Source organism: Solanum pennellii, chromosome 10, assembly GCF_001406875.1.
Source record: "Solanum pennellii chromosome 10, SPENNV200".
Taxonomy (NCBI): Eukaryota; Viridiplantae; Streptophyta; class Magnoliopsida; order Solanales; family Solanaceae; genus Solanum; species Solanum pennellii.
Window position 1 is genome coordinate 17,959,514 of NC_028646.1, and position 26,181 is coordinate 17,985,694.

Below are 26,181 nucleotides of genomic sequence, written 5' to 3' on the forward strand. Positions count from 1 at the left end.
GATCTTATCAAGTTGTTCCTAATGTCTGAGTTCTTTGTGTTCTGATCGGGTCTCACATCAATCCTTGTTGTTTTAAGAGAATGAACATTATGAGGTCTATTGGTCAGAGGAGTGGAGGAGCAGCTGCTGCAGACAATCAAGTTCCACCCCAGGCTCTAGTTGAAGGAGTGGTCATGCCAGTTAACCCAGCTCGGTTAATTTATTCTTAGGTGAGGTCATCTCTGGCCAAGATGGCATAGGCCATCACGATGCAGGCTCAGGATATGACTGCCCAAGTCAACCGGCAGGATGTTCAGAGTGAGAACCCACCGGTTCACAGCATGGCTGACAGACTGCGAGATTTCACGAGGATGAATCCTCCTATATTCACAGGGACTAAGACATCAGATGACCCTCAACAGATTGTAGACAACGTGCATAAGATCCTTGTGGCTATAGGGGCCACTAATATTGAGAAGGCTGAGCTGGCTTCCTATCAGCTCAAGGATGTTGCTCAGACTTGGTGCAAGATGTAGCAAGATAGCCGTGTCTTAGGTGGAGTGCCAGTCACTTTTTAGTTGTTCAAAACAAGATTTCTTGAGAGATTCTTCCCAGAGAGATGAGGGAAGCCAAGCATGAGGAGTTCATCAACATTAAACAAGGCTCTATGAAAGTTAGCGAGTATTCCCTAATGTATTTTAAGCAATCAAGGTATGTTAATTTCCCTAATATTTAACAGCAAGAATGGGGAGAATACTGAGATTTGTTGAAATCATCCAATTATGCTACTTCCTTGGTTTCTAACAGCAGGGATGAGATGAGCAGGTTCCTCACAGGAATCAATGGAGACCTGGAGGAGGAGTGTCGATGTGCGATGCTCCATGATAATATGGATCTTTCCAGGTTGATGGTGCATGTCCAACAGGTAGAGGACAGCCGCATAAAGAGAGGTTTTCGTGATGTTAGGAGTGCTAGGCCTCATGATCAGGAAGGTCCCAGCCACGGAGGCAACATAAACAACTTTAGCGTCCGTGAGAAGCCAAGGTTCAAAAAGGGGAAAAAGAGTTTTGGGAATTCCAATCCTCAGGGGGGTGCTACACCTAGAGGAGCAAGACATGAGCCCAAGAAAGGCAATGGAGGTGAGATGCTGCGTCCTAAGAAGTATTTTTCTAAGTGTGGCCGAGCTCATAATGGAGAGTGCAGACAGTGCACAAATTCCTGCTTCGGTTGTGGTACGAGAAGACACATAGTTAGAGACTGTCCACAGAACAGAGGTAATGCTGGAGGTAATGCTCAGCCTAGGCCTAACCCACAGGGTGCAGCAGCAGCCAAGCTTCCCAAGAGGAACAGATTCTATTCCCTGAAGGGCAGGGAGGAGCATGAGAAGTCCGCTGATGTGGTCACAGTTATGCTGCAAGTATTCTCAACTTCTTTTTATGCTTTACTTGATCCAGGGTCTACGCTTTCCTTTGTTACTCCTATGATTGACCATACTTTGGAAGTACTACCTGAAGTTCTGCATGATCCTATAGTTGTTAGTACGCCTTTAAAAGTAAATGTAAGAACTAATAGGGTATACAAGGATTGCCCAATAGTTTTAAGTGGTAAGACTATGTGTTAAAATGTGGTTGAGTTACCCATGCATTATTTTGATGTTATTCTTGGCATGGACTGGCTTCACAATTGTTATGCTTGCTTTGAGTGTCATAGTAGAGTTGTGAGATTTCTCTTCCCTAATATTGAAGTGTTAGTCTGGGATGGGTACAATTCGAGTCGTCCTTATCCACTACTTTAAAATTTTAAGGCCAATAAAATGATGTCCAAGTGGTTACTATGTCATCTAGTAAGTGTTAATGATTTAGATCATGACATTCCTTCCATAGACTCAGTTCCTATAGTGAATGAGTTCCTAGATGTGTTTCCTGAAGATTTGCCTGGAGTCCCTCCATTTCGAAAGATCGACTTTGCTATCGACTTAGAACCCGATACTAAACCAATCTCAATTCCTCCTTATAGAATGGCTCCAGCAGAACTCAAAGAGTTTAAGTTGCATCTAAAATATCTCACTGATATGGGTTTCATTCAGCCGAGCATATCCTTTTGGGGCGCTCTAGTGTTGTTTCTAAAGAAGAAAGACGGGACCCTTAGAAAGTTTATCGATTATCGGATGCTCAACAAAGTCACTACCAAGAACAAGTATCCACTTCCAAGGATAGAAGACTTGTTTAACCAACTACGAGGGTCTAGTTTCTTTTAGAAAATTGATCTTCGTTCAGGGTACAATCAACTTAGGGTTAGGGATGGAGATATCAAAAAGATATCAATTCATGCCCGCTATGGTCACTATGAGTTTCTAATCATGTCATTTGGTCTCATGAATGCACCTGCTGCATTTATGGATCTCATAAACAGGGTCTTTCGTGAATACCTTGACTTTTTCATCATAGTATTCTTTGATGACATTCTCATCTACTCTAAGACCAAGGAAGATCATGAACAACATTTGAGACTAACCTTGCAGGTACTTAGACAACACAGTTCTATGCCATATTAAGCAAGTGTGAATTTTGGCTTACATCAGTGACCTTTTGTGGGTCATGTTGTGTTCGATCAGTGTGTGGAGGTGGAACCATGGAAGACTGAGGCTGTGAAGAACTGGCCGAAGCCTCTTACTCCCACTGACATTCGTAGCTTTTTTAGATTGGCTGGTTACAACCGCAGGTTTGTGGAGGGATTTTCTTCCATTGCTGCCCCATTTACAACTCTGACTAAGAAGAAAGCCTAGTTTGAATGGACGGAGACTTGTGAGAAGAATTTCCAGGAGCTCAAGGACACACTCACTTCAGCACCGGTGCTTACTCTGCCTAAGGGTGGTGAGAATTACACGGTTTATTGTGATGCATATAGGGTTGGCTTGGTTTGTGTTCTTATGCAGACAAGTAAGGTGATAGCTAATGCTTCTAGACTGCTCAAGGTTCATGAGAAGAATTATCCCACTCATGACCTGGAGTTGGCAGCTGTGGTGTTTGCACTGAAGTTGTGGAGGAATTTTCTCTATGGAGTACACATGGATATGTTCACACATCATAAGAGTCTCCAGTACGTTTTCACACAAAGATAGTTGAGTCTACGTCAGCGGAGATTGTTAGAGTTGTTGAAGGATTATGACATTTATGTGAACTACCATCTAGGTAAGGCTAATGTTATAGCTGATGCTTAGAGAAGGATGAGCATGGGAAGTACAGCCCACTTTGAGGATGAGAGAATGAGCTGGTGAAAGATGTACACATACTGGCCAGACTAGATGTGCGATTTGTTGACTCTACTAGTGGGTATATTTCAGTTCATCCTAGTTCTGAATCATCCTTGGTAGTTGAAGTCAAGCAGGATCAGCATCTAGATCCTGTGTTGATGGACATAAGGACTCACTACTGATGAAGATGAATGAGTCTTTCGCTTAGGGAAGTGATGGAATACTTAGGTATCACGACAGGCTATGTGTACCAAATGTGGATGATTTGCGGACAACCATTATTCGTGAGGCCCATGGATCAAAATATTCCAAACACCCAGGTTCCGCCAAGATGTATCATGATATTAAGAAGAATTATTAGTAGGATGGTATATACAAGGACATTGCAGAATATGTGGCCAAGTGTCCTTATTGTCAACAGGTTAAGGCATAGCATCTTAAGCCTGGTGGTCTGACTCAGATTATTGAGGTTAAGACTTGGAAGTAGGAGTCCATTAATATGGACTTCGTTGTTGTTCTTCCGAGGAATAGGAGGCACCATGATTCCATATGGGTTATTGTAGACAAATTGACTATGTCATCCCACTTTATCCCAGTGAAGTCTACCTACTAAGCCAAGGATTATGCGACACTCTACATTGATGAGATCGTGATATGGCATGGGATTCCTTTATCTATCATTTCAGATAGAGGAGGTCAGTTTACTTCACATTTTTGGAGATCTTTCAGAAGAGCTTAGGCATGCAGGTAAAGCTTAGCACTGCCTTTCATCTTCTGACAGATAGGCAGGCAAAGCGCACCATTCAAACATTGGATGACATGTTTACAGAATGTGTGATTGACTTCAGAGGTGAAAGGGATGACCATCTGCCTTTGATTGATTTCTCGTATAATAATAACTATCACTCCAGCATAGGGATGGAACCATTTGAGGAACTGTATTGTAGGTGGTGTAGATCTCCAGTTGGATGGTTCGAGGTTCGATTGTCATCAATTTTGTGTCCAGAGATCATTCATGAGGCCTTAGAGAAGTTCAGAGTTATTAAGGACAGGTTGGCTGCTACTTACAGTCGGCAGAAGTCATATGTTGATAACAGAAAACAACCCTTAGAGTTTGATGTTAGTGACCAGGTTTACTTGAAGATATCACCTATTAAATGGGTGATGAGATTTTGTATAAAAGGGAAGCTGAGTCCGAGGTATGTTGGGCCATATAAGATCCTACAACATGTGGGTGAGGTGGCCTATGATTTAGCATTGTCTGCGGAGCTCGCTTCGGTTCATCCAGTCCTTCATGTATCTATGTTGATGAAGTGCCTAGGTGATCCAATATCAATCCTACTTGTTGAAGGTTTGGGGGTTGGTGAAGACTTCTCTTATGAAGAGGTACCTTTTGAGATCTTAGACAGACAGGTCAAGCGGCTGAGGAACAAGGACATTGCCACAGTGAAGGTATTATGGAGAAATCATCTTGTTGAGCTTGCTACCTGGGAGGGTGAGGCCGACATGAGATCCCGCTACCCTCATTTTTTCATCTCTTGAGGTTAGACCTCCTACTCTTAAGCCTATGTTCCTTATCTCTCCATATTTTGTTGTTATTTCTTTATTGTGCATATTGATTTTACTATGATCTGACTGGTATTACGATATGAAGTGGTAGTGTCATTCGGGGACGAATGTTCCTAAGAGGGGATAATGTAACAACCCTAAAAATTAATAGGATAAATACTTATGGTGTCACGAATCCTTGCGATTAGACCAAGGTTCACACGGATATAAACCCGTAGAATCAGACCTCAGAACCCTTACTACGACCATTCCAACTAACTTGTTGAGTTAGTTGAGCTTTGAAAGGTTGGAACCAACCATTTGAGGCTCTCGAAAACGAAGATTTAATCGAAAGTGTCTTTACCGGACTTAAAAGAGGAAATTTTATGTTTTGAGGGTCCATGGGTAAAATGGTCTTTTCCAGGCTAAGGGTTATATTGTATTACCCTAAGGAATTAATTAATTAATTAATTAATTAATATAAAAGAGCTATTTGGGTTGGGGCGACCCGAAGTGACACATTTTCACAAATGTGGTGTCACACGGGTTCGAGACCCACTAGAAGCATCAAATAAGGATTTAATTGTTGATTAGAAATCTGAATTTTTGTAAGGGCATAATGGTCATTTCACTTTAGCTAGATAAATCATATTTTATTAATTAAATTAAAACTTACTTTGACTAAATTCAAACCATATTCCTAATCTTAACAAATGTCTTTCACGTCACTCAACTCTCTTTCATGTCTCTCAACCCCCATTCTCTCACGCTCTGCCTAACATAGAAAACTCAAAAACTGTTTAACAACAAAAGTTCTTAACACTTCAAGAACAAACATGAAAATTCTAAGAAAGCAAGTTAACCAAAAAGGTTAGGAATAAGAGAGGGTTGTTCCTTCGAGAATTGGTGAAACTTTCAGTGTTGGATGTGATTGCAGAGGGTTTTGGACATCAGGTCGTGTGTGTATTAAACGTCAAAAGATATGGGATTCTTCTCTCTTGGTCCATTTCCCAAGGGTCCCCTTACGATTCAAGATATTAACTCCGAAAGTAAGGGTGATCCCTCGTTGCATGTCCTTGTCACTAGCTCCCAAATGAATTCTTAGGTTGGGTATTTTTTGCTTGTACATTTAGGCATGTGTGATGTTTTCGTATTGAATGTGAATATGTTTATGTACGTGAAATAACGAAAATGACAAGCAATGTATGATAAAAAAATGAAAAAAATAAGAAATGAGAGGAGTAGGATTCGAAACCACACCTCTAAATCTCTTTAAGGAGGAGAATAAATGAAAAATAAAGTGTGAGGCTGTGGGAATCAATCAAACCCATGACCTCTTAGGCAGATTAAGGAGGTGAATTAAAGAAAATTAAAGGGGGAGGCTTGTGGGAATCGAACCCACGACCTCTTAGGCCGATTTTAAGGAGGAGAATAAAGGAAAAATAAAAGGGGAGGCATGTGGAAATCGAACCCACGCCCTCTTAGGTGGATTTAAGGAGGAGAATAAAACAAAAATCAAGAGAGGCTGTGGGGGTTTGATCCTACAACCTCATAGTCAACTCGAAATATACAAGGAGAAATAGGCATATAACAAATAAAAGGGGCTGTTGGTGTTTGATTGCAAAATCCCTCGGCTACGAAAGAGAATTTCAAAGGATAGAACTAAAAAGGAAACGGTGATGTTGGGGCTCGATCTGGGGTCCCAATGTCACGTGGAGTGGAATTAAATAAAAAGAAAAATTTAAAGTGTTGTCCAAGGGATTTTAAACCAGGTTTCTTTTCCCAAATTCCATATTGATACATAAGTCATACATGAATTAAATATTCAAGAATAATGCTACAACATAAATCGAAATACAGATCTTGGCATACATACAAGATGCTTAAGACTTTTACTACATAATCTTAGGAAGATATGAATGACTCAAACGAACGATGAATGAAGCCTCATGGCTTGTATGGATAGACCCATAAGTCTAGCATAAGTTTTAAAATAAGTAAACCTAAGATGTATGTAATGAAATGATGTAACCCTAGAAGGGTTAAATAAGAGGGTAAAACACACTAAATGGCCAAGTGCATTGACGAGCAATTAAATGATGAAATGAACAATGAAATGATTAAATGAACAAAGAAATGATGAAATGAACAATGAAATGATGAAACCCTAGAACGCTTAAGTAAAAGCGTGAAACACACTAAATCGCCAAGTGCATTGGCATATGATCAAATGAACATTCACGTAAAATGGGGTGAGTAATTATGAAGATAAAATGTGCTAATGTTAATGAATGTGGTGACAACATGAAATGAGTCTAATGTAAAAGATGAGAGCAATCTCAAATGAGCCTAAGTAAATTTTACCAAAACGTACTCACCTATGAGAGTGTAAAGTTAATGAAGAGACCAGTCTCTATGAACACTCTAATGAAAGTATTAGGAATAATACACTTAATACAAATGATGAGATGAGAAATCCTCTATTGAGCTATGATGTCCTCAAACTAGAAGCCAGCTTCCATGACGTATGAGTTGAATATAATGGAACTTTATACTGAGCACCGATAGACTAGATATGAGTGGTGATGCCTTCTTTCAGGAAAGGCGGAGGTTCAAGTAACTCTCATGAGATGAGACTTAATTAAACTTCATACACTGCCTAAGAAACCTAATGTTTTGATGAAGTGCATGGAATGAGTCCTATTAGATCTATGTGATGTGGTCTTGCTCTTATATGAACGAAATAGTCTTAATGACTATATGATGAAGGTCCTACCTAGTTTGGATGATGTTGTCCTAAATACATATTTTTGCATAATTGTTATACTTAGTGCATTCATGTACTAACTCAATTCTTCTCTACTTTTTACACAAAGTGTAGTTTATGGATGCTTAAAAGATGGCTAGATGATTGAGGATCTTATTATGTGTTTCCCAAGCTCAAGTAAATGGAATCCTTAAGTCCACGGATTTCCTATTTATGGTTTATTGAATAGTCTCTTAATATTGTACATATGATTTATGTTGTAAGGATCGTGTCCATAATATACTCTTATAATGTTGAGTCTAGGATGAGAAAAAGAGACTAGAGTCAATATATGTACTTATGATATTATATATATATGAAGTGAAGTTTCTAGCATATGATGTGATAAAAAAAATTCTGCTAATTCACCTATGACAATGCAATGAATGATATCTATGGGCTTCTATAAGACACCCGAGAGGTCAAGTACACCATGTAACTTCTAGGGGGCTCCCCGATCTTGACAAACGTGGTATTAAAGTATCAGATTTATGAAAGTGGTTTTAGGTTCTCAAACTCTCAAATTGCTATGTCTAGTAGTGTCTCCATCATCGGTGTGAGTTGCGACAAAGCAATGAGCGAGAGGATAAAGGACTATAGAGTTTCCCTTTTTCATCATTCTCATGTCTTGTGATAGAACTTAACTATATTAAATCTCTCTCTTATGTTTTCTCGTCTAATTGTCTTTTAGATGTGATTGCTTAGGTTAGATGATATCTCTATGGTATAGGGAGAAAAGGTAATTTTTGATGCTTATGTTTATTTTGTGGTTTCATGAGTAAGTGTGAAGGTGAATTTTTTTTATGCTTTCATTATGTGATGCAAATTATTTCTAAGTATGTGAAGTATGAGAAATGATATGTTATGTTGGTATGATGTCCTTTGTGGCTGTAATGAGACCTATGTGGAATAACATGTTATGTTGAGAAATGTATGTCATGATATGGTTCAAGCAAGTTAGAAGTGTTATGGTTAGAATGAGTCTCTTTTAGAATGGTGTGTTACTATATGGTTTTACATGATGGTAGTCTCATTTTACAAATTGAGCTTGAAATGCTTAGCTACTACCTAAGGATGAATGTTTCCTTAACAATAGGTTTAAATGGTTCAAATTTTGACTTTATTTATATATGTTTAAAAGTGTTCAATGCTTCTCTTTGTATATATGTGGTCCTTATTAGTTGTGTAGTATGGATTGGAGTCCTTTGTATAGACTTCATCCTAGGTGTGAAGGTAGTATATTTATATTTGTAGGGTGATGATGTGGGATTGATTCACCTAGAAGTTACCTTACTGTAAATGTTCAAAAACAAAAGAAAGAGGCCTATGTCTAAGTCTCCGTTCTTGTTTCCCCTAAAGTTGAATAACCTTGGTTGTATTGTATAAAAATCTTTTGTGGTTGGTTAGTATTACCTAACTTGATGATTGGGGGATAATTTGATTATGATGGTAAGGTTTAGAATGGCTTGTGTTCCTATGTTTACCTACTGTAATTCATTCTGAAGTGGTAATCACCTTTAAGTTATGAAAATGAAGGTTGTTAAGTTATGATCCTCTTGTGGTTGGGTTAAGTTGATCTTAATTGGGCTTACCTTAATTGGGGGATGTTGATATGAGTAGTAAGGTTGTAGATATTTCTACCTTCTTCTCCTATTCTAACTTGAGCTTGAAACTAATGAATTATTAGTAAGCTTGTTTATGATATAAGTCTTTTCTAAAGTATGAATTACATGACCTTTATATGTTTGGTATATCTTGATTGACACTATGTTAAGAATATTTGGAGGATTCTAAAGTACTTGAAAACAAATTTTGATTTAAATTCATGGTTTTCTTATGCTGATTGTGCATCTTGAAATACTAGTTGTGAATTTGAGTTTATTAAACAAGGGAAGAAGTATGTTTGAAGTTACTTATAATGTGTGTTGTTTAAGCCATTAATGAAAAATGACGAGTCTTAAAAACAATGTGACTTGTATTGTTTGGAAAGCATGATTTTAGGATCACCTTTGAAAAGTGAAGGCATGTTTAGCTATTGTCCTTGTGTGTTCCTATGAACTGTAAGACTTTTCCTAAATGATGCATGTTTATGAAGGCTAGTGATAAGCTAGAATTTTAAATGTTGTGCAAAGTCTTCCTATTGTTCTGATGTGTGTTGTGTGAATTACCATTTTAACTTTAGTAGGAAGGTTGTTTGAGCATGACTTGATTAAAAGTTAAGAAATTCTCTTGGAACTAGGTCTAACTAATAAAGTTGACCTTTGTGAATTTTTTTGGGTGTGAACTCATTAGACATGTATGTGTGTTGAGGAGAAGGAAATTCGTCCAAGAACACAACTAAAAATTGTATGGTTGAATATGACCCTCATGGCACTAGGTCTAGATAATAATAATTCTTGTTGTTTCAATTGAATCAAGTCTATGCGCATTAAAGTATGAGTGCCAAATTAGTTTCTTGAGTGTTGTTGGAATCTGCCTTAGTGTTACTTAAATATGGTTGCATGATAAGCTCTTAATGAATTTAAATTCAAAGACCATGTTATGATTAGAAGAATGATATTCCTCCTATGGACATGATAAGAGCCTATGTGCTTGATGCATTAAAGAGCGAGTGAATTAAGGTTTTGCTGGCTTGTGTTGCATTAAGTGCTAAATGGTTTTAATTTTTTTCCCTCTATGTTTGGTGCATTGAATTATATGTGATGATATTATGAATAATATAAGCTGCTGTATTATTCATTGAATTTCTTGTTGTGATTAAAGCGTTCTAAGTGATATTCTAGGACAAATGAAACAATGTGGGGGATATTGTAAGACCTCCAAATTAGTTAGGTGTCTAAAATTTCACATGTTCCTATAATCTATTTAACATGTTAATTTAGTGTTTTAAATTATGCATGATTGAATTTAAGTCATTTGAAAATCAAACGTCAAGGGAAAACCAAAACGTTTGACGACTAGTCACCAAAGGGGTCTTATGTGTTTTTATGTGATTATATGTGTGTCATGAGCTTATAAAGTCATTATTATTAGTTATGGTGATGTTTATAGTCAGTATAGTGAAATTGATGAAGTTTGGAGGTCAAACGTCCAAGACGTTAGAAAGTTAGCTCTTGAGACATGCATGTGTGTGTGTGTCTTGAGTGCGCCTAGCATATTTGAAGGTGTTGCCTGTAATTGTTTTGGATGAACATAATGTGGAAGGTTGCTTGACATGTTAAAGAATACATTTATGTTGGAAATGACTGGGTATGAATCACCAAGAGACCCCAAGACGCCCTCAAGAAGGATTCAAAGGTTGTCGAGACATTGCCTTGGCAGTGTCAATAGTCTGAGCCAAACGACTCCTCGTTAGTTGGCCGACACCTTGTAAAAGAGGGGTCGTCGTTCAGGACTAAACCTTGTGAAGGCTTAAGGCACTTTACAAGCTTCAGACCTAAACGGCGGCCAGCAAAACGGTCAGTTGATTGACCTACTGGGCATCGATGGGTCCGTCAATGTATGTTCTGTCAAACTGCCAGGCGACCCTTCTATTTGAGGGATGAATGGGAAATTCACCAAACATTATAACCTCACCCTTCATGGTTTATTTGTTTATTTGTTGCTGTATTTAAGTGATAAATACATGACAACCCATTCCCAATTCAATTCATACAAATTAGACTTCCCTCCAAAAATATTTTCTCTAAAACCTCAATTGAAGGTGAATCTCAATAACAGTTTGGAGCTTGAATTTATATGGGTTTTTCTTCAAGTTTTATAGGTTTTATTCTACATTAATGTATGCTTATCCATCATATCTAGTTATCCTTCCATCTAGAGAGTTAATCTTAATGTTTTCAAAGAGAAAAATATGATCAAATCTCTTCTTCTTCAATCTAGCCGTGGGTTCTTTCTGAAAAGATTTTTAAAGGCTTCCTAATGATGAATTGAAGTTAACATGCTTATTTTATGTTAACTTTAATCCAATTGCATGATGACACCATGCTCCCTTCAAAGTCTTTGTTTAGCCTTTGTGTGGGTTTTATGATGATTAATGTATTTCGATTGAATTGTAATTCCAGCTCGTTGAATTGCTTATATCTACTGCCTAGTATGTGTATTGATGATTAATTGTTGATGAGTGGCCCATGAACATGAAGGTTTAAATGTTTTAATAAGGCTAGTCTATAATGTAGTATTTTGTGATCTTGTTACTACCATGCTTATTGTGAGACTCTATTATGATAAAGGGATGGTTATCCATTTCCTATGATGTAATAACATTATGAAATATATGTGATGTATCCAATGTGGATCAAGGCTTGATATTGTGAAAAATATTAGCCTATGTTATTAATTTTATCTTCCATGAATTCCTAATATGTAGTATGTTTATAGTTATCTCAATTTTAGTAACAATTATAATAAGATTTACATTAGGGTATGATTTACATACATACTACCCTACAATTATATTGTTAATGAACTATGTCTGATGACAAATGGAAGGGAAAGTGGTGAATGACCTATATTACTCTACTTCCTAACTATTCATAGATGTAATGTATTCACAGTAACCTTGACTTTATAGTACATGAATGTAGTATTTCATTTGAGTATAGGATACTTGTAGCTACTGTCTTATATTATATTGGTTGATGAAAAAGGGTTTATTCATCAATAATAATCAAAGGATGAGAAATTGGCACGATTGTCTATTTCTCTCTACTTTTATATAGAATTGTTAGTTTATGAAGCCTTGTATGGAATTGTGTGGTATGGTCCACTTATGGTGGATGTGTTTAATTTATTGTAAATATATAGAGTCCCTAGGTCTTGTCGAAGACCATTACTTGAATATCTTTATGTGTTAAATTAGTCTTAAATGAGATAATGATGTTATCTATTCAACTTAACAAAGTATGTTAAGTGAATAAGTACTTACCTATAGTACTTAAGGGTTTTCTAGTTAAGGTGTGAAGTGGTCATAGTATGGTCACTTCGTATCTTAACAAGATAAGCCTTCAGAATTACTGTAGATGTAGATAGGGAATATGTTTATTATGTGGACATGATCTATATGTGTGGTTATATACGTATATATGTGTTTAATTAGGTTATAGTGTCATTATATGAGTTATTGTAATGTATATAGGCATAGTGTCAAGTTTTGTGAAGTTTGGAGGTCAAATGTTCAAGAACATCCACGTGTTAAAAATGTTTTCCTTGAAACAACGTTGTGTGTCTATGCGTGATTCGTTGAGTTTTATGTGTTTGTTTTTTATGATATTAATGTGAGAGTTCCTAAACTCATATACGAACATGTTTGGGTTTGAAAGGTCTAGTAAAACATCCCCAAGGAAAACCCAAGGGTCCTAAAGGAAAAACCCTTCACGATTGCGAAAGACTGCCGAAGACAGCCCAACCTATGGAGTCAATCGACGCCCAGTGGATCAGTCGACACCCCGTAGTTGAGGGCATTAGGTTAAAATTAGTCTTGGTATAAAAAGGAGCCAAACACCATCCTTAGTCCCAAACCACAGAAAAACAGGATGGTCCGTTGGTTTAGGGACCAGCTGTCGATAGTCTTCCATCTGTGAAGCCTGTCTCTGAGCAGCTTACTGTTAATTTCAAGGGGTGAAATTGTAAATTCACCCCACGTCCAAATAAGAGAAAGGGAGGTTACTTAGGTGTCTTTTGGGTATTTTAAACATGTTTATGTCTTAACACTTAGAATATTTTTTTCTTCAAAATCAAAACCCAAATTCCCTTAGAAATTCTCTAGAACTCTATCGGAGCCAAAAACTCAAGGAAGGGCTTGGATTGAAGGATTGAGTGGAGATTCTTAATCAAATTTGAGGATTAGATTTATTAAGCTATGGATTTTGATCAATGATACTATATTCATCAAGGAGACAATCTTTCAAAGAAGTTTTCTAAAGTTTTCAAAGATGAATTGTCCAATTTCATTGTTTATCCATGGGTTCTTGCATTAAAGGTTTCAAAGAATTGTATATTGAATGAATTGTTATTAATTTGATGATTTTAAATCAATTAACCTATGAACCCATGTAATTGATGAACCGTAGTTTTTTACTACTTTATGGGTTAAATGATTTGGACATAATGCTTATGAATTCTAGTGTAGTTTTTCGATTGGCTACTGATTGATGTAATAATTTTATTTAATTTATATCTAGGTTGTATTATATTGATGAATCTATATTGAATTTACCTAATTTCATTGAATATCATATTTCTGTATTGAATTATTGGTTATGGCCATGGTCAAGGGCCTTATGGTATTGAATTGGAGGATTTAGCATTGGATTGAAGTTTTTAGAATTGAGTGGTGGTACGCTTGCCTAATTAGCTTTATCTTATGTTAATTAGGCCTAAATTATGTTGTTATTGTATGGTCCACTTATGGTGGTGGTTTTATGTGCTTTACTTGCAAGTGATGTGGCCTTGTCGATGTTACTTTATGTATTATGGCCTTCTCGGCAATATTTCAAGTACTTTGACGATTTTTGTAGTTGATTATGGAAAGTAGGATAATATATATCTACATTATAAATAATTTTAAAGTATATGTGTTCTTCTATTGTTACTATTTAGTTTATCATGTTAGACTATGACTATGTCTTTATGTGTATAGTCTTAGGGTTGATGCATGGTTAGTCAAACTTGAATGTATGAGTCTATCATGGTCATATTGATGATTATATGGTAGGGTATAGAATGAATTAAAGATGATAACCATTATTTCTATGTGCTTCAAGAATGACATGCAATATGTGTTAAAGGGAAGTTTGTTGAGTCTTTGTCTTTGTTGACTTGTGTCCCTTACATGATACATGTATGAATGTGAATATTAGATGTCTTGATTTAGCATACTAAATCCTCTTATTATTGTATGTATGAATTACATGAGACCTTAAATAATGTTAAGAGGGTCCTCATTGCGAAACCTTAAACATAGTGGTGAAATAATGAATGTTGAAGTCGAAAGTTTTAATGGTATACTTCAAGTAAAGGAGTGATAAACTTAAGTTTGGTTGGCTGGAACGACATCTTATCGATCCTTAGGAAAGTTATTAAGAGGTTCTTGTCGCCATTGTAAGGTAGCCCTAGTGGACCTTCTGGTAGGGTAAATGTGATTGGTTTATGAACATGATGTGGAACCCCTTTATATGAACCTTTAATGTAAATTACTCTATGAGAATAAAGGATAGCACTGAGTGAGTATAGTAAGGGAAGTAGCTCTAGTTAAAGGACGAGACAATACTACAAAGCACACCCTTCATATTCCTTAACCACATTCCTACATGGGATGTGTCCAAGTTCTACCATTGGCAAGTAGAAAACCCTCACCGTAGTAGGTTAGAACTTTGGATTTCATGTCTAGCTATCATGTTCTATGTCGGTTAATGGCTATTCTCATCATAGGGGATACCCACTAGACATTTCACAATAAGATTTAAAGGTGTTAGCTAAAGTCCCTAGGTCTTGTCCAAGACCATTATTTGAATATCATTATGTTATAAAGAGTATTAAGTGAACTAATGATTGTAATGATTAAAGTTAAAAAAGTATGTTAAATGAATAAGTAATTACCCAAAGTAGTTAAGGGTTTGTCTATTTAAGGTGTAAAAGGGGCATAGTTATGGTCACTTCGTATCTTACATAGATAAGTCTTAAGAATGACACTAGATAAGGAAGATGTTGATTATGTGGACATGATCTAAGCCTTAGGTTGTAACACCTTCAAAATCAAACACACATTGTAAAGCCTAACATATGTGTCATAAGGTTTAAGTATTGTTTCTAAGTCCATTTTTAATGAATATAGGTCATTTAGGAGATTTAAGAACCAAAACGTCCAACAACGTCCATGACGTCCAGGAAGTTTGTTCAAAGGGGTGTTAGTGTGTCTTAGCCTATTTGACTAACTTTTAGGAGTCGGAAACGTACAAAGTTGGCGGAAAAGTAGTTAATAATTTTTTGAATTGTTTTCTCACTAATTTAGTTAAAACTATAGGAAGTTGATATTATGTAAGCATATGATAATGATGTATATTATGATAATATGTTGATGCTACAATATAAATGTCTATATATGATGATGATTAACCTCTTGATATATGTAATTGGACTATGTTGTAAAAGTTGGACATTGGTTATGTATTCTTGTGGAGTTTACTTGGTTGGGCAAGGTTATGGGCTTTGATTGGTCATTGCACTTGTGGACTTGATAAAGATTCATGAGTAGTTGTCTGGATTATTATGATATAAGACTCTTATTCATTCTTGTGATATTATTTCTTGACTATAGGGTTGTAATAAAGCATGGTTTAATGTATGTTGGGAAAAGTATTACTTGTGAGATAGTAAGCATGTGAGGTCGGTTGATATGACTTACTTGACATTGCATTAGGCCCATAAAGGGGTAATTTGCCATGTTTTGATAAAAAGTCCTTTTGGTTGATATCATACTTAGTACATGTGGAGTACTAACCCCATTTTCTTCCCTTTTCTCAAACATTTTAGGTTACGGTTGTTGAAGAGTTTGGAAAGCGACATTTTTGAAGCCTTTGATTCTTCCTTTCATCCAAGTAGGGTAGGTCCTCAACTTCCGAGGTTAATTCCATCAACTAGCTGATACACTTGTTATGAGCTTAATGACTCTTTCTTTTCTTTCCTTTTAAATTTAGTACTATACTTTTGTATAACCTATATGTGGTCTTGTTGGATTGATGTAAGGGCTATACCCATATTATGACAATCGTTTAGATGGTAATAAATGAGACAATTATTGATAAATGTTTCGATAATTTTACGTATATGTATGTACAATAAAAGTAGATGTCTATGTAACCTTCCTATACGAAGGGTCTATGTATACTCGATATAGATATAACATGTGTATGTAGAGGTCTAAGTGAACCTCCAAGTAGTTAAAATGAAAGTTTTAAAATTTTCCGCATTTTTCAACCTATGAATGTAATGACATGAGACTAAGAGGCTAGTCTTAGTCCTTAAAATGGACGATGATGCTGGTTACGTCTAGGGGGTAATCTTAGATGTGAAAAACATGATATCAGAGCATGAGGTTTAGTATCGTAGACATATGTCTCTTTCTCTACCACATATATGTAGGTTTTGTATTCATAATTGTGAAGTGCGCCACACTTATTAGTATTAACGTATATGATGATTAGGAATCACTCTCTTTCTTGGAATTCTTATATCGTGCCAATAGAGTTTACTGATGGTGTGCTTTTATATCTAATAATATTGATGTGCTTATAGAGCATGAACACTCAAAGGAATGCAGCTCGGAGACTTGAAGAGGAAGTTACTAATGCAGGAGCTCCTCCCCAGGGTTACCAAGTTCCTCCACTTGAGGAAAATGCTAATGTTGTTCAAGCCTCGGCTAACCCTCCACCTATTCCGGAGGGTGAGATGTGGGATATTCTTGATCAAATGGCATAAGCCGTTACTACTCAAATACAAGACGCGAGTGTTGCAGCCCAAGCTATCACGGCCCAAGCCAATCGGGAGATTGCTCCACGTCCTCATCAACAAGTCACTACTATTGCTTCCTATCTAAGGGACCTCACTCGAATGAACCCTTCTACTTTCTATGGCTATATGATTGATGAAGACCCCTAAGAATTCATCAATGAGGTCTACAAGAACTATATTCTATGGGGGCGCCTTCAAGTAAGAAGGCCGAGTTTGCCACATACAAACTCAAGGATGTGGATCAAACTTGACATTTGTAATGTAGGGATAATAGGCCATTAAGCGGTGGTCCGAGGAATTGGGAGACCTTTAAGGAGACTTTTCTAGATAGATTCTCACCTAGGGAGATGCGGGAGGAAAAAGTTGTGGAGTTCATCAATCTTCGCCAAGGAGGAAGAAGTTTCCATGAGTATTCTTTTGAATTCATTAAGTTTTCCAAATATTCTCCTTCTTTGGTCTCCAATCCTAGTGAATAAATTAGTCGTTTTGTGATGGGGGTGTCGCAGGACTTACAAGAAGAGTGTCAATCGGCCATATAACATGACATCATGAACATTTCCCGTCTTATGGTGTATTCATGAAGGGTTGATGAGGCAAGGGCTAAGCAAAAAAGGAGATATGCTAAGAGAGCAAGGTCAATTGATGGAGGTTCTTCAAACAATAGGCTTGAGATACAAGACAAGCCTATATTTAAAAACCGTGTTTCTAATCAAGAGTCCCTTCCACGTTCCTGAAATCTAGGGGTCATAGGGTGTCTATACCCATATTCAATAGGGAAAAAGGTAATAATTCACCAAATGAGATGCCTAAATGTGCTAAGTGTGGAAAGGGTCATCTTTGTGAGTGACTGGCAGGAAAAGGGAATTGCTTTTGTTGTTGCAAGAGTGGTCACAAGATGAAAGATTGTCCAAACTTGAAGAGTCAAGACAAGGGCAGTGGCCAAGTTCAAGCAAGTGGTGCTAGTGATGCTCCAAAGAAACACCACTTCTATTCTCTCCGCTCTAGGGGTGAGCACGAGACCTATATGTTGAAAGTTTTCTCTCTTGATGTATATGCCTTAATTGATCCCGACGCTACTTTATCGTTTCTTACACCTCTAGTAGCTAAAAAGTTTGATATTTTACCCAATATTTGCCATGAACCTTTTATTGTGTCTACTCGTGTCGGTGAGTCCATTATTACAAAAAAGGGTGTATAGGAATTGTCCAATAATGTTGCCCAATAAAGATTCTTATGTTGATCTTGTAGAACTTGATATGCTTGATTTTAATATTGTATTGGGTATGTATTGGTTCCATGCATGTTTTGCATTCGTTGATGTAGTACAAGAGTGGTGAGGTTTAACTTTCCAAAATGAACCCGTTGTTGAGTGGAAGGGGGAAATTTTATTCCTATAGGTCGTATTATTTCATGAATAAAAGCATGTGAAATGATGTCAAAAGGGTATCTATGTAATAGAGTAAGAGTCCAATATCTAGATACCAAAGTTCCGCCGATCGAGTCGGTACCAGTAGTGAATGAGTTTCCCGACATTTCCCTAATGACCTTCCAGGTATACCTCTCGAACGGGAAATTAAACTTGGTATTGATTCGTTACCGGATAAAAATCTCACATCAATTCGTCCTTATCGGATGACTCTAGCCGAGTTGAAGGATTTGAAGGCTCAACTCAAGGATTTAATAGATAAGGGTTTTACATCTCCTAGTATTTCTCCGTTGGGTTCTCCAGTTTAGTTTGAGAAGAAGAAAGATAGGTCCTAGAGAATGTGTATTAATTACCGCAAGCTCAACAACGTCACCATTAATAATAAGTACCCTGTCTCTCGAATTAATGACTTGTTTGATCAATTCCAAAAGGCGAGTTACTTTTCAATAATTGACTTAAGATCGAGGTATCACCAACTTAGGGAGAGAGGTGAGGATGTACCAAAGACGACCTTTCTAAGTAGTTATGGGAACTATGAGTTCTTGGTCTTTTCTTTCGGTCCCACCAATAATCCTGTGGCAGTTATTGACCTAATCAATAGAGTGTTTCAAAATTACCTAGATTTATTTTTGTTTGTCTTCATTGACGATATCTTCGTGTATTCGAAGAATGAGGGTGATCATGAAGGTCATTTGAGGGTGGTATTGCATACCCTTAAAGAACATCTATTGTATGCATAATGTAGTAAGTGTGAGTTTTTGTTGTGGTTGGTGACATTTATTGGGCACATCATCTCTAGTGAAAGAGTTGAGATAGACCAAAGGAAAACATAAGCGGTGAAAAATTGGCCTAGACCATTGACTCCAACTGACATTAGGAGTTTCTTGGGTCTATTAGGTTATTATTTGAGGTTAGATGGTTTTGACTCTGTTGTATCTCTTTTGACTACATTGTCCAAAAATAGTAAGAAGTTTGAGTGGTTGGAGGCATGTGAGAGAAGCTTCCAATTGTTGAAAGATAGGCTTACTTCCACTCAGTGTTGACTTCACCGAAGGTCACAAAGGGTTTTGTAGTGTATTGTGATGCATCCCGAGTAGGTTTTGAGTGTGTTCTTATACAACACGAGAAAGTGATAGCATACGCTCTAGGAAACATAAGGTATATGAGGGAAACTATCCCACTCATGACCTTGAGTTAGCGGTTGTGGTGTTTTCTTTGAAAATTTTGATACATTACATATATGGGGTTCATTGTGATGTCTTGACAAATCATAAGAGTCTCCAATATGTGTTTACCCAAAAGAAATTGAATCTCCAACAAATAACGTGGTTAGAATTGTTGAAATAATTTGATATGAGTGTCCTTTATCACCCCGGAAAGGCTTATGTAGTTGCGGATTACCTAAGTCGTATAACTCTTTGTAGTGTAGCCTATCATGATGAATCCAAGAAGGACCTAGCAAGGGAACTGCATAGGTTTGCTAGGTTAGAGGTGATATTGGAGAGTTCTCCGGATGTGGGTGCCATAGTTCATCATAACTTCGAGTCATTTTAGTGGTTGAGGTGAACTGAAAACAACACCTTTATATATCCTTAATGGAGTTGAAAGAATCGGTTCTCGGCAAGTTGAATAAATCATTCTCCTTGGGGGATAGTGTGTCAAGTTACAAAGTCAGATTGTGTGTTCCCGATGTAGATGGGTTGAGGGATCGGATCCTCGAAGAAGCACATGGGTCTCGCTACGCAGTTCATCCGGGGTCGACAAAAATGTGCCATAACATAAGAGAGATATATTGGTGGGAAGGTCTAAAAGGGACATAGCGGAGTTTTTTGGTAACTGTCCGAATTTTGAACAATTAAAGGACGAACACCTAAACCCTGTTGCTTACTACAAGAGATCCAAATTCCTACTTGGAAGTGGGAAGACATCAGTATGGACTTTGTAGTAGGTTTATCTCGGACTCAAAAGTCATATGATCCAGTTGGGTGGTTGTGGATCGATTGACAGTCCGCTCGCTTTATTCTCGTCAAGTCTACATATATGGCGGAGGATCATGCCAGAATCTTATTTGATGAGATTCTGTGCCGCCGTGGCATTCCGTTATAAATCATATCGGATCAGGGCACACAATTTACATCTAGATTTTTGAGGTCCTTCCAAAAAGGGTTGGGTACTAAGTTGAAGTTGAGCACCGCTTTTCATCCCCAAACGGATAGTCAAGAGGAGCGTAGATACAAACCCTTGAAGATATGCTTATGGCGTTCATTATTGGTTTTCCAAAGTAATATAATTTACCTTTGGTTGTATTTGCCTATAGTAATAGTTTTCATTCATCCATTTCCATGTCTCCCTAGGAATCCTTGTATGGTAGGAGGTTTAGGTCTCCTATTGGATGGTTTGAAGTGGGTCATCCATCGCTTCTTTGTTCCTAGTTAATTTATAATACTTTGGAAAAGGTTCATATCATAAGCAATTTGTTTTAATTAGCCTATATTCGGCAAAAGTGTTATGCCGATCATAGGAGAAGGGATTTTGAGTTATAAGAAGGTGATAAGTTGTATTTTTGAGTTATAAGAAGGTGATAAGTTGTATTTGAAAATTTCACCAATTAAAGGGGTGGTTAGATTTTGCAAGAAAGGAAAGTTGAGTCATCGTTATGTCTGTCCCTATGAAATCTTGTAAAGGGTTGGTAAGGTTGCCTATGAATTGAAACTTCGTAGTGAGTTGGCTTCGATTCATCCGGTTTTCCATGTTTCTTTGTTGAAAAAGTGTATCGGTGATCCCGAGTCCAGTCTTCTTATTAAGGTTCTTGGTATCAAGGATAACCTCTCTTATGAGGAATTTCCGGTTCAAATTCTTGATAGGCAATTCAAGAAGTTGAGGAATAAAGAAGTGGTTTCCGTAAAGGTGGTATGGAAATATCAACTAGTTTAGGGGGAAACATGGGAGGCCGAGGCAACCATGAAGTCCTATTACCCTCATCTTTTAGAGAATTACGGTTAATCATTTCTTTATTATATAAATATGTCTAGAAATTGAAGGTTCTTGATTTTTGGGTGAAGCTTTGCACATTAGGAATTTTTGAAAAACATACAGAGAACTTACTGTGGTATTTCTTAAAAAAATTCAAATTTTGCTTGTTTGAGTTATGTTGTGCATTTTATATGTTGATTTTTTATGAAATGATATGTATCATGTTGTTAAGTTGACATTTGTGCTAATTGATTCATGTAATGTATGTTGAACTCATAAGTGTTATGAGAAGGAAATTCCTCATGATAAAGTGTTTTGAGCCTTATGTTTGATGATATGAGTTTTTAAATTTTCCTTGATGAAATGATATGATTTATGTTGATTTGATATTGTTGATTGGTTGAGCTCCTAGTACAGAGTCTATTTCTTCCTTCAAAAGAGTTCTGGTGTCATTCGGGGATGAATGTTCCTAAGGGGTGGATAATGTAACACCTTGAAAATCCAAGACACATTGTAAAGACTAACATAGGTTTCATAAGGTCTAAGTACTGTTTATAAGTCAACTTTAATGAATATAGGGCATTTAGGAGGTTTAAGAACCAAAACGTCTAAGAACATCCATGACGTCCGGGAAATTGGTTCAATTGGGTGTTAGTGTGCCTTAGTGTATTTGACTAACTTTTAGGAATCGGAAATGTACGAAAATTGGTGGAATAGTAGCTAATAGGTGTTTGAATTATTTCATGGTTGAAACGTCCGTGTATGACTCACCAAGGACAAAAATAAGGCCCTTGAGGTGGACCGTTGTAGTTTGAAGGAACACTGCATGGCAGTGTGCATCGACGGGATAAAAGACGGCCCGTGTATGTATTGACGGGCTCTCGATGCCACCGTCGTCCCACACGTAGGCTGGCTAAGAAGGTCCCTTCACCCGCACGCCTCTGAACTCATAGACGGAGTGTAGAGGTGCAGGCTATGGTACGTGTGTGGATCTATGGGTCGTCGATTCTACCATAGTCCCACAATTAGACAATGCGTGGAAGCCCCTCGCCTGCACAGTCTCTGACACATCGATGGAGTGCAGGACAGAGGGGAGAGGGAGCATTTAATCACAGTCGGCCCGTTGATCGGGGTCCCATAAGTTAGGGTCGACTTTTGTCACTAATTTAAGGTGGTCTCATTTAATTAGTTAGGGGTTTAGGTGGTTTACTTAAGGGAGTCTAATTATGTGATTTAAGACCCAATATAAATAATCCCAATCCTCCTTAATGAAACGACATCTCTCACGTAAACTATCTTCCTTTTCTCTTATTTCTCTCTCTACTTGAACTCACCATTCAAGACTAGCAAGGATTACAGTTTACGAGCTTTAAAGGGAATACTTGACCATCAAATTGCTGCCAAACGTTATGGTATGGGTTCTATTCAACTTTGAGAATCTTTCCTCAAAGGGTTCCTTCAAATTAGATTTCAAAAGTTGAGTTTACTTAAGGGTTTCATTCAATTACGAAATATATTAATATGTAATTTTATTTTTTTATGGTAATTGTGTATAGTTTGGTCAAAATTGAAGAACATGATCCTCATGCCTAACCTTATATAGTGATTTTGACCTATGTTGAATTGTGATCATTCAATTAACTTAGTTATTGATTTTATTACTATCCTATGGTTTTCTTATGATTAAATTAATATGAATTATAGTCCTACCATGCTTGTTCTTGAGATGTGGTTTGGGTTATGAATTGTAAAAGTTAAATTAACGTATATATCTTGTCTCAAGTTGTGATCTAGAGTTGATTTGTGTTATAGAGATGCAATTGGCCTTATTATTCTATTGGTTATCATTATGTGATGATGTTACTCCCCAAGTTGGGTTGAGTTATGGATTGATGGTACAACCTTGATGATAGATTATTTGAATGACTTGGTATGTCTTAGAATCTCTATCTTTACTTCCAATTGTGATTAATAATTGTTAAGTTATGATATTGCATTGGAGTATGCCTTATACTAGGATTATAGGGTGATATGATGTTGAATGAAATGTATTTACTATGTTATGAGGTTTATTAAGGTGTATGTCATACAAGTATGGTGAAAACTATCAATGTGCCTTTATATACTATAAAATGCTAATGTCTTAACCTCACTTATATGAATTGTGATGAAAGGACTTATACTCATTCAACTCTTATTGAAGCTATTGACGATGATGATTATACAAGGGGTAGATCCTATGAGATAAACTAATTTATGATCGATAATTAAAGTCTTAAAGAAATATAAATAAAGGGACTTAGCTTAAAACCGAGTGAACTTGATAATGGGTGGTGATGAATTCCAAAAGAGGAAGATTCGCCCTTCAGTTCTATATGAGATGTTGACATCTCAAAGAGGAATACTCATCCAATGTTTTCTCATGAGAGGAGGCCCCAACTACCAAGTGGTATCAAGAGGGAAGATACTATCTCTTTGTTCTTGAACTATGTTTCTCCCATAGGAAGACTAGCTAAGGGATTCACCTTGAAAGCTACGTTTGTGTTTTATTATACTTTGGCTGGTAGACCCCCTTCCATCGGTGTATGGGTTTACAATACCGGATTCCACACTTAGTTCATGTGGCCTATGTTGGTTAAAGCAAGTGTTCACTAATTTAAAATAAAGTAAGGAAGTATAAACTAACTAAGGTGACAAGAGAGGATTAACTTAGCATAGGTATGGGTATGGGACTCTACCTATGCCTTGCGCTCGTTGACTTTGATGGAAGCTTTAAGAAGTTGATATTATGTAAGAATATGATAATGATGTATATGATGATAATATCTTGATGCTACAGTGTAAATGTCTATATATGATGATGATTAACCTCTTGATAAATGTAGTTGGACTATATTCTTAATGTTGGACATTGGTTATGTTTTCTTGTTGAGTTTACTTTGTTGGGAAAGGTTATGGGCTTTGCTTGGTCATTGCACTTGTTGACTTGATAAGGATTCATGAGTAGTTGTCTTGCTTATTATGATATGATTGACTTTTATTCATTTTTGTGATATTATTCCTTGACGATAGGGTTGTAGTAAAGCATACTTTCAAGTATGTTGGGATAAGTAATAATTTTGAGATAGTAAGCATGTTTGCTTGGTTGAATGACTTATTGGAGTTTCCATTAGGTCCCTAAAGGGATAATTTGGCATGTTTTGATAAAAAGTACTTTTCAGTATGTTTTGCTTGTGTATTTTCATAATATCTCATACTTAGTACATCTGGAGTACTAACACCATTTTCTTACCTTTTACCAAATAATTTAGGCTTCGGTTGTTGGAGAGTTTGGAAGGCGACATTATTGGAGGCTTCGGTTCTTCCTTTCATCCAAGTGGGTTAGGTCCTTAACTTCCGTGGGCAATGCCATCATCTAGCATAAAAACTTATTATTAATGACTCTTCATTTTATCCTTTTAAATTGAGTACTATAGTTTTGTTTGACCTATATGTGTGTACAGCACCGACTCCTAGAATCCAAATCGCCACCGGCGTTGTTGACCTCTCACAGGTCGCAGACAAGACTCTTCTTGCATTAATCACTTTTATATGGTTTTTTAGGGGAAAATTTAAAACATTTATATGTATGAAGTTTATAGAGACCTCATATATTCATTACATTTTAAACATTATGTAACAATCCTAAAAATGGATATGCTAAGTAAGGCTTAACGGGTCTTGAAAGCCTACGGCTAGATCGGGTTCACACGGATTTATGCGCGTAGAACCAGACCTCTGAACCCTTGCGACAGCCAAGCCAAAAAACTTGGACTACTAATTGTGGAGTTAGTTGAGCTAGGAAAGGTTGGGTCCAGCGATGTAGGGCTCCCGAATATGAAGATTTACTCGGATGAGTCTTTAACGGACTTAAGAAGGGGAAATCATAATTTTTGAGGGTAAGGGGTAAAATTTTCTTTTTCCAGGATAAGGGTTTTATGTTTATTACCCTGAATATGTAATTAATTAATTAATTAATAAGTTGGAGGGGCATTTTGGGTAGAAAGGGCTGAAATTTTCCATTAAGCAAAATCTAACTCCACCTGGGTTCGAACATAGGTGGCAGCAATGATTTAACTTGATTATTTATATTATTTAATTAATTGATGTAATTAATATTTAAATACTGATTTAAGAAAAATAAAATCATATTATTAATATTAACTAATTAATTAATAGGGCGGTTTTGGTCTGGTTTAGCCGGAGGGACCCGTTTTCGCGATGGGGACGTCACGGGTTCGAACCCCGATGGAAGCAACATTTAAGTGGATTAAATTGAGGTTTATAATCTTATTTTTGTAAGGGCATTATGGTATTTTCACTTAACTAATTAAATCAAATTTTGAAAGATTAAAAGAGTCCTAGTTGACTAATTCTAAACAACTTCACCTAATCCTAAGCCACGACAATCACTAATGAAGTATTCTGTTCTTTGCACATTAACATTAATTCACTAAAGAAAAAAAATAAGAAGAGACATTAAAGTAACATAATATATAGATTATAATCTGATTTTATCATTTAAATTGTGTAGAATAAGTCAACAACAAACTCCCAAGGAAATAGGTACACGACCTCCACAAAAAGTCTACTCAATGTGCACTCTTAATTAATTATCTCTTCTAAAAACGTTTTTCAGCTTTATTT

At 36.7% G+C, this 26,181-nt stretch overlaps 1 protein-coding gene across 1 annotated transcript; it reads left to right on the forward strand.

The window, feature by feature from the left end:
- Positions 1-248: 248 nt before the first annotated feature.
- LOC107001114 lies at positions 249-2,764 on the forward strand. Its single transcript, XM_015199282.1, has 4 exons — positions 249-488; positions 905-1,346; positions 1,434-1,531; positions 2,594-2,764. The coding sequence occupies exons 1-4, from the start codon at positions 249-251 to the stop codon at positions 2,762-2,764; spliced, it is 951 nt and encodes a 316-aa protein (XP_015054768.1).
- The last annotated feature ends 23,417 nt before the right edge of the window (positions 2,765-26,181 follow it).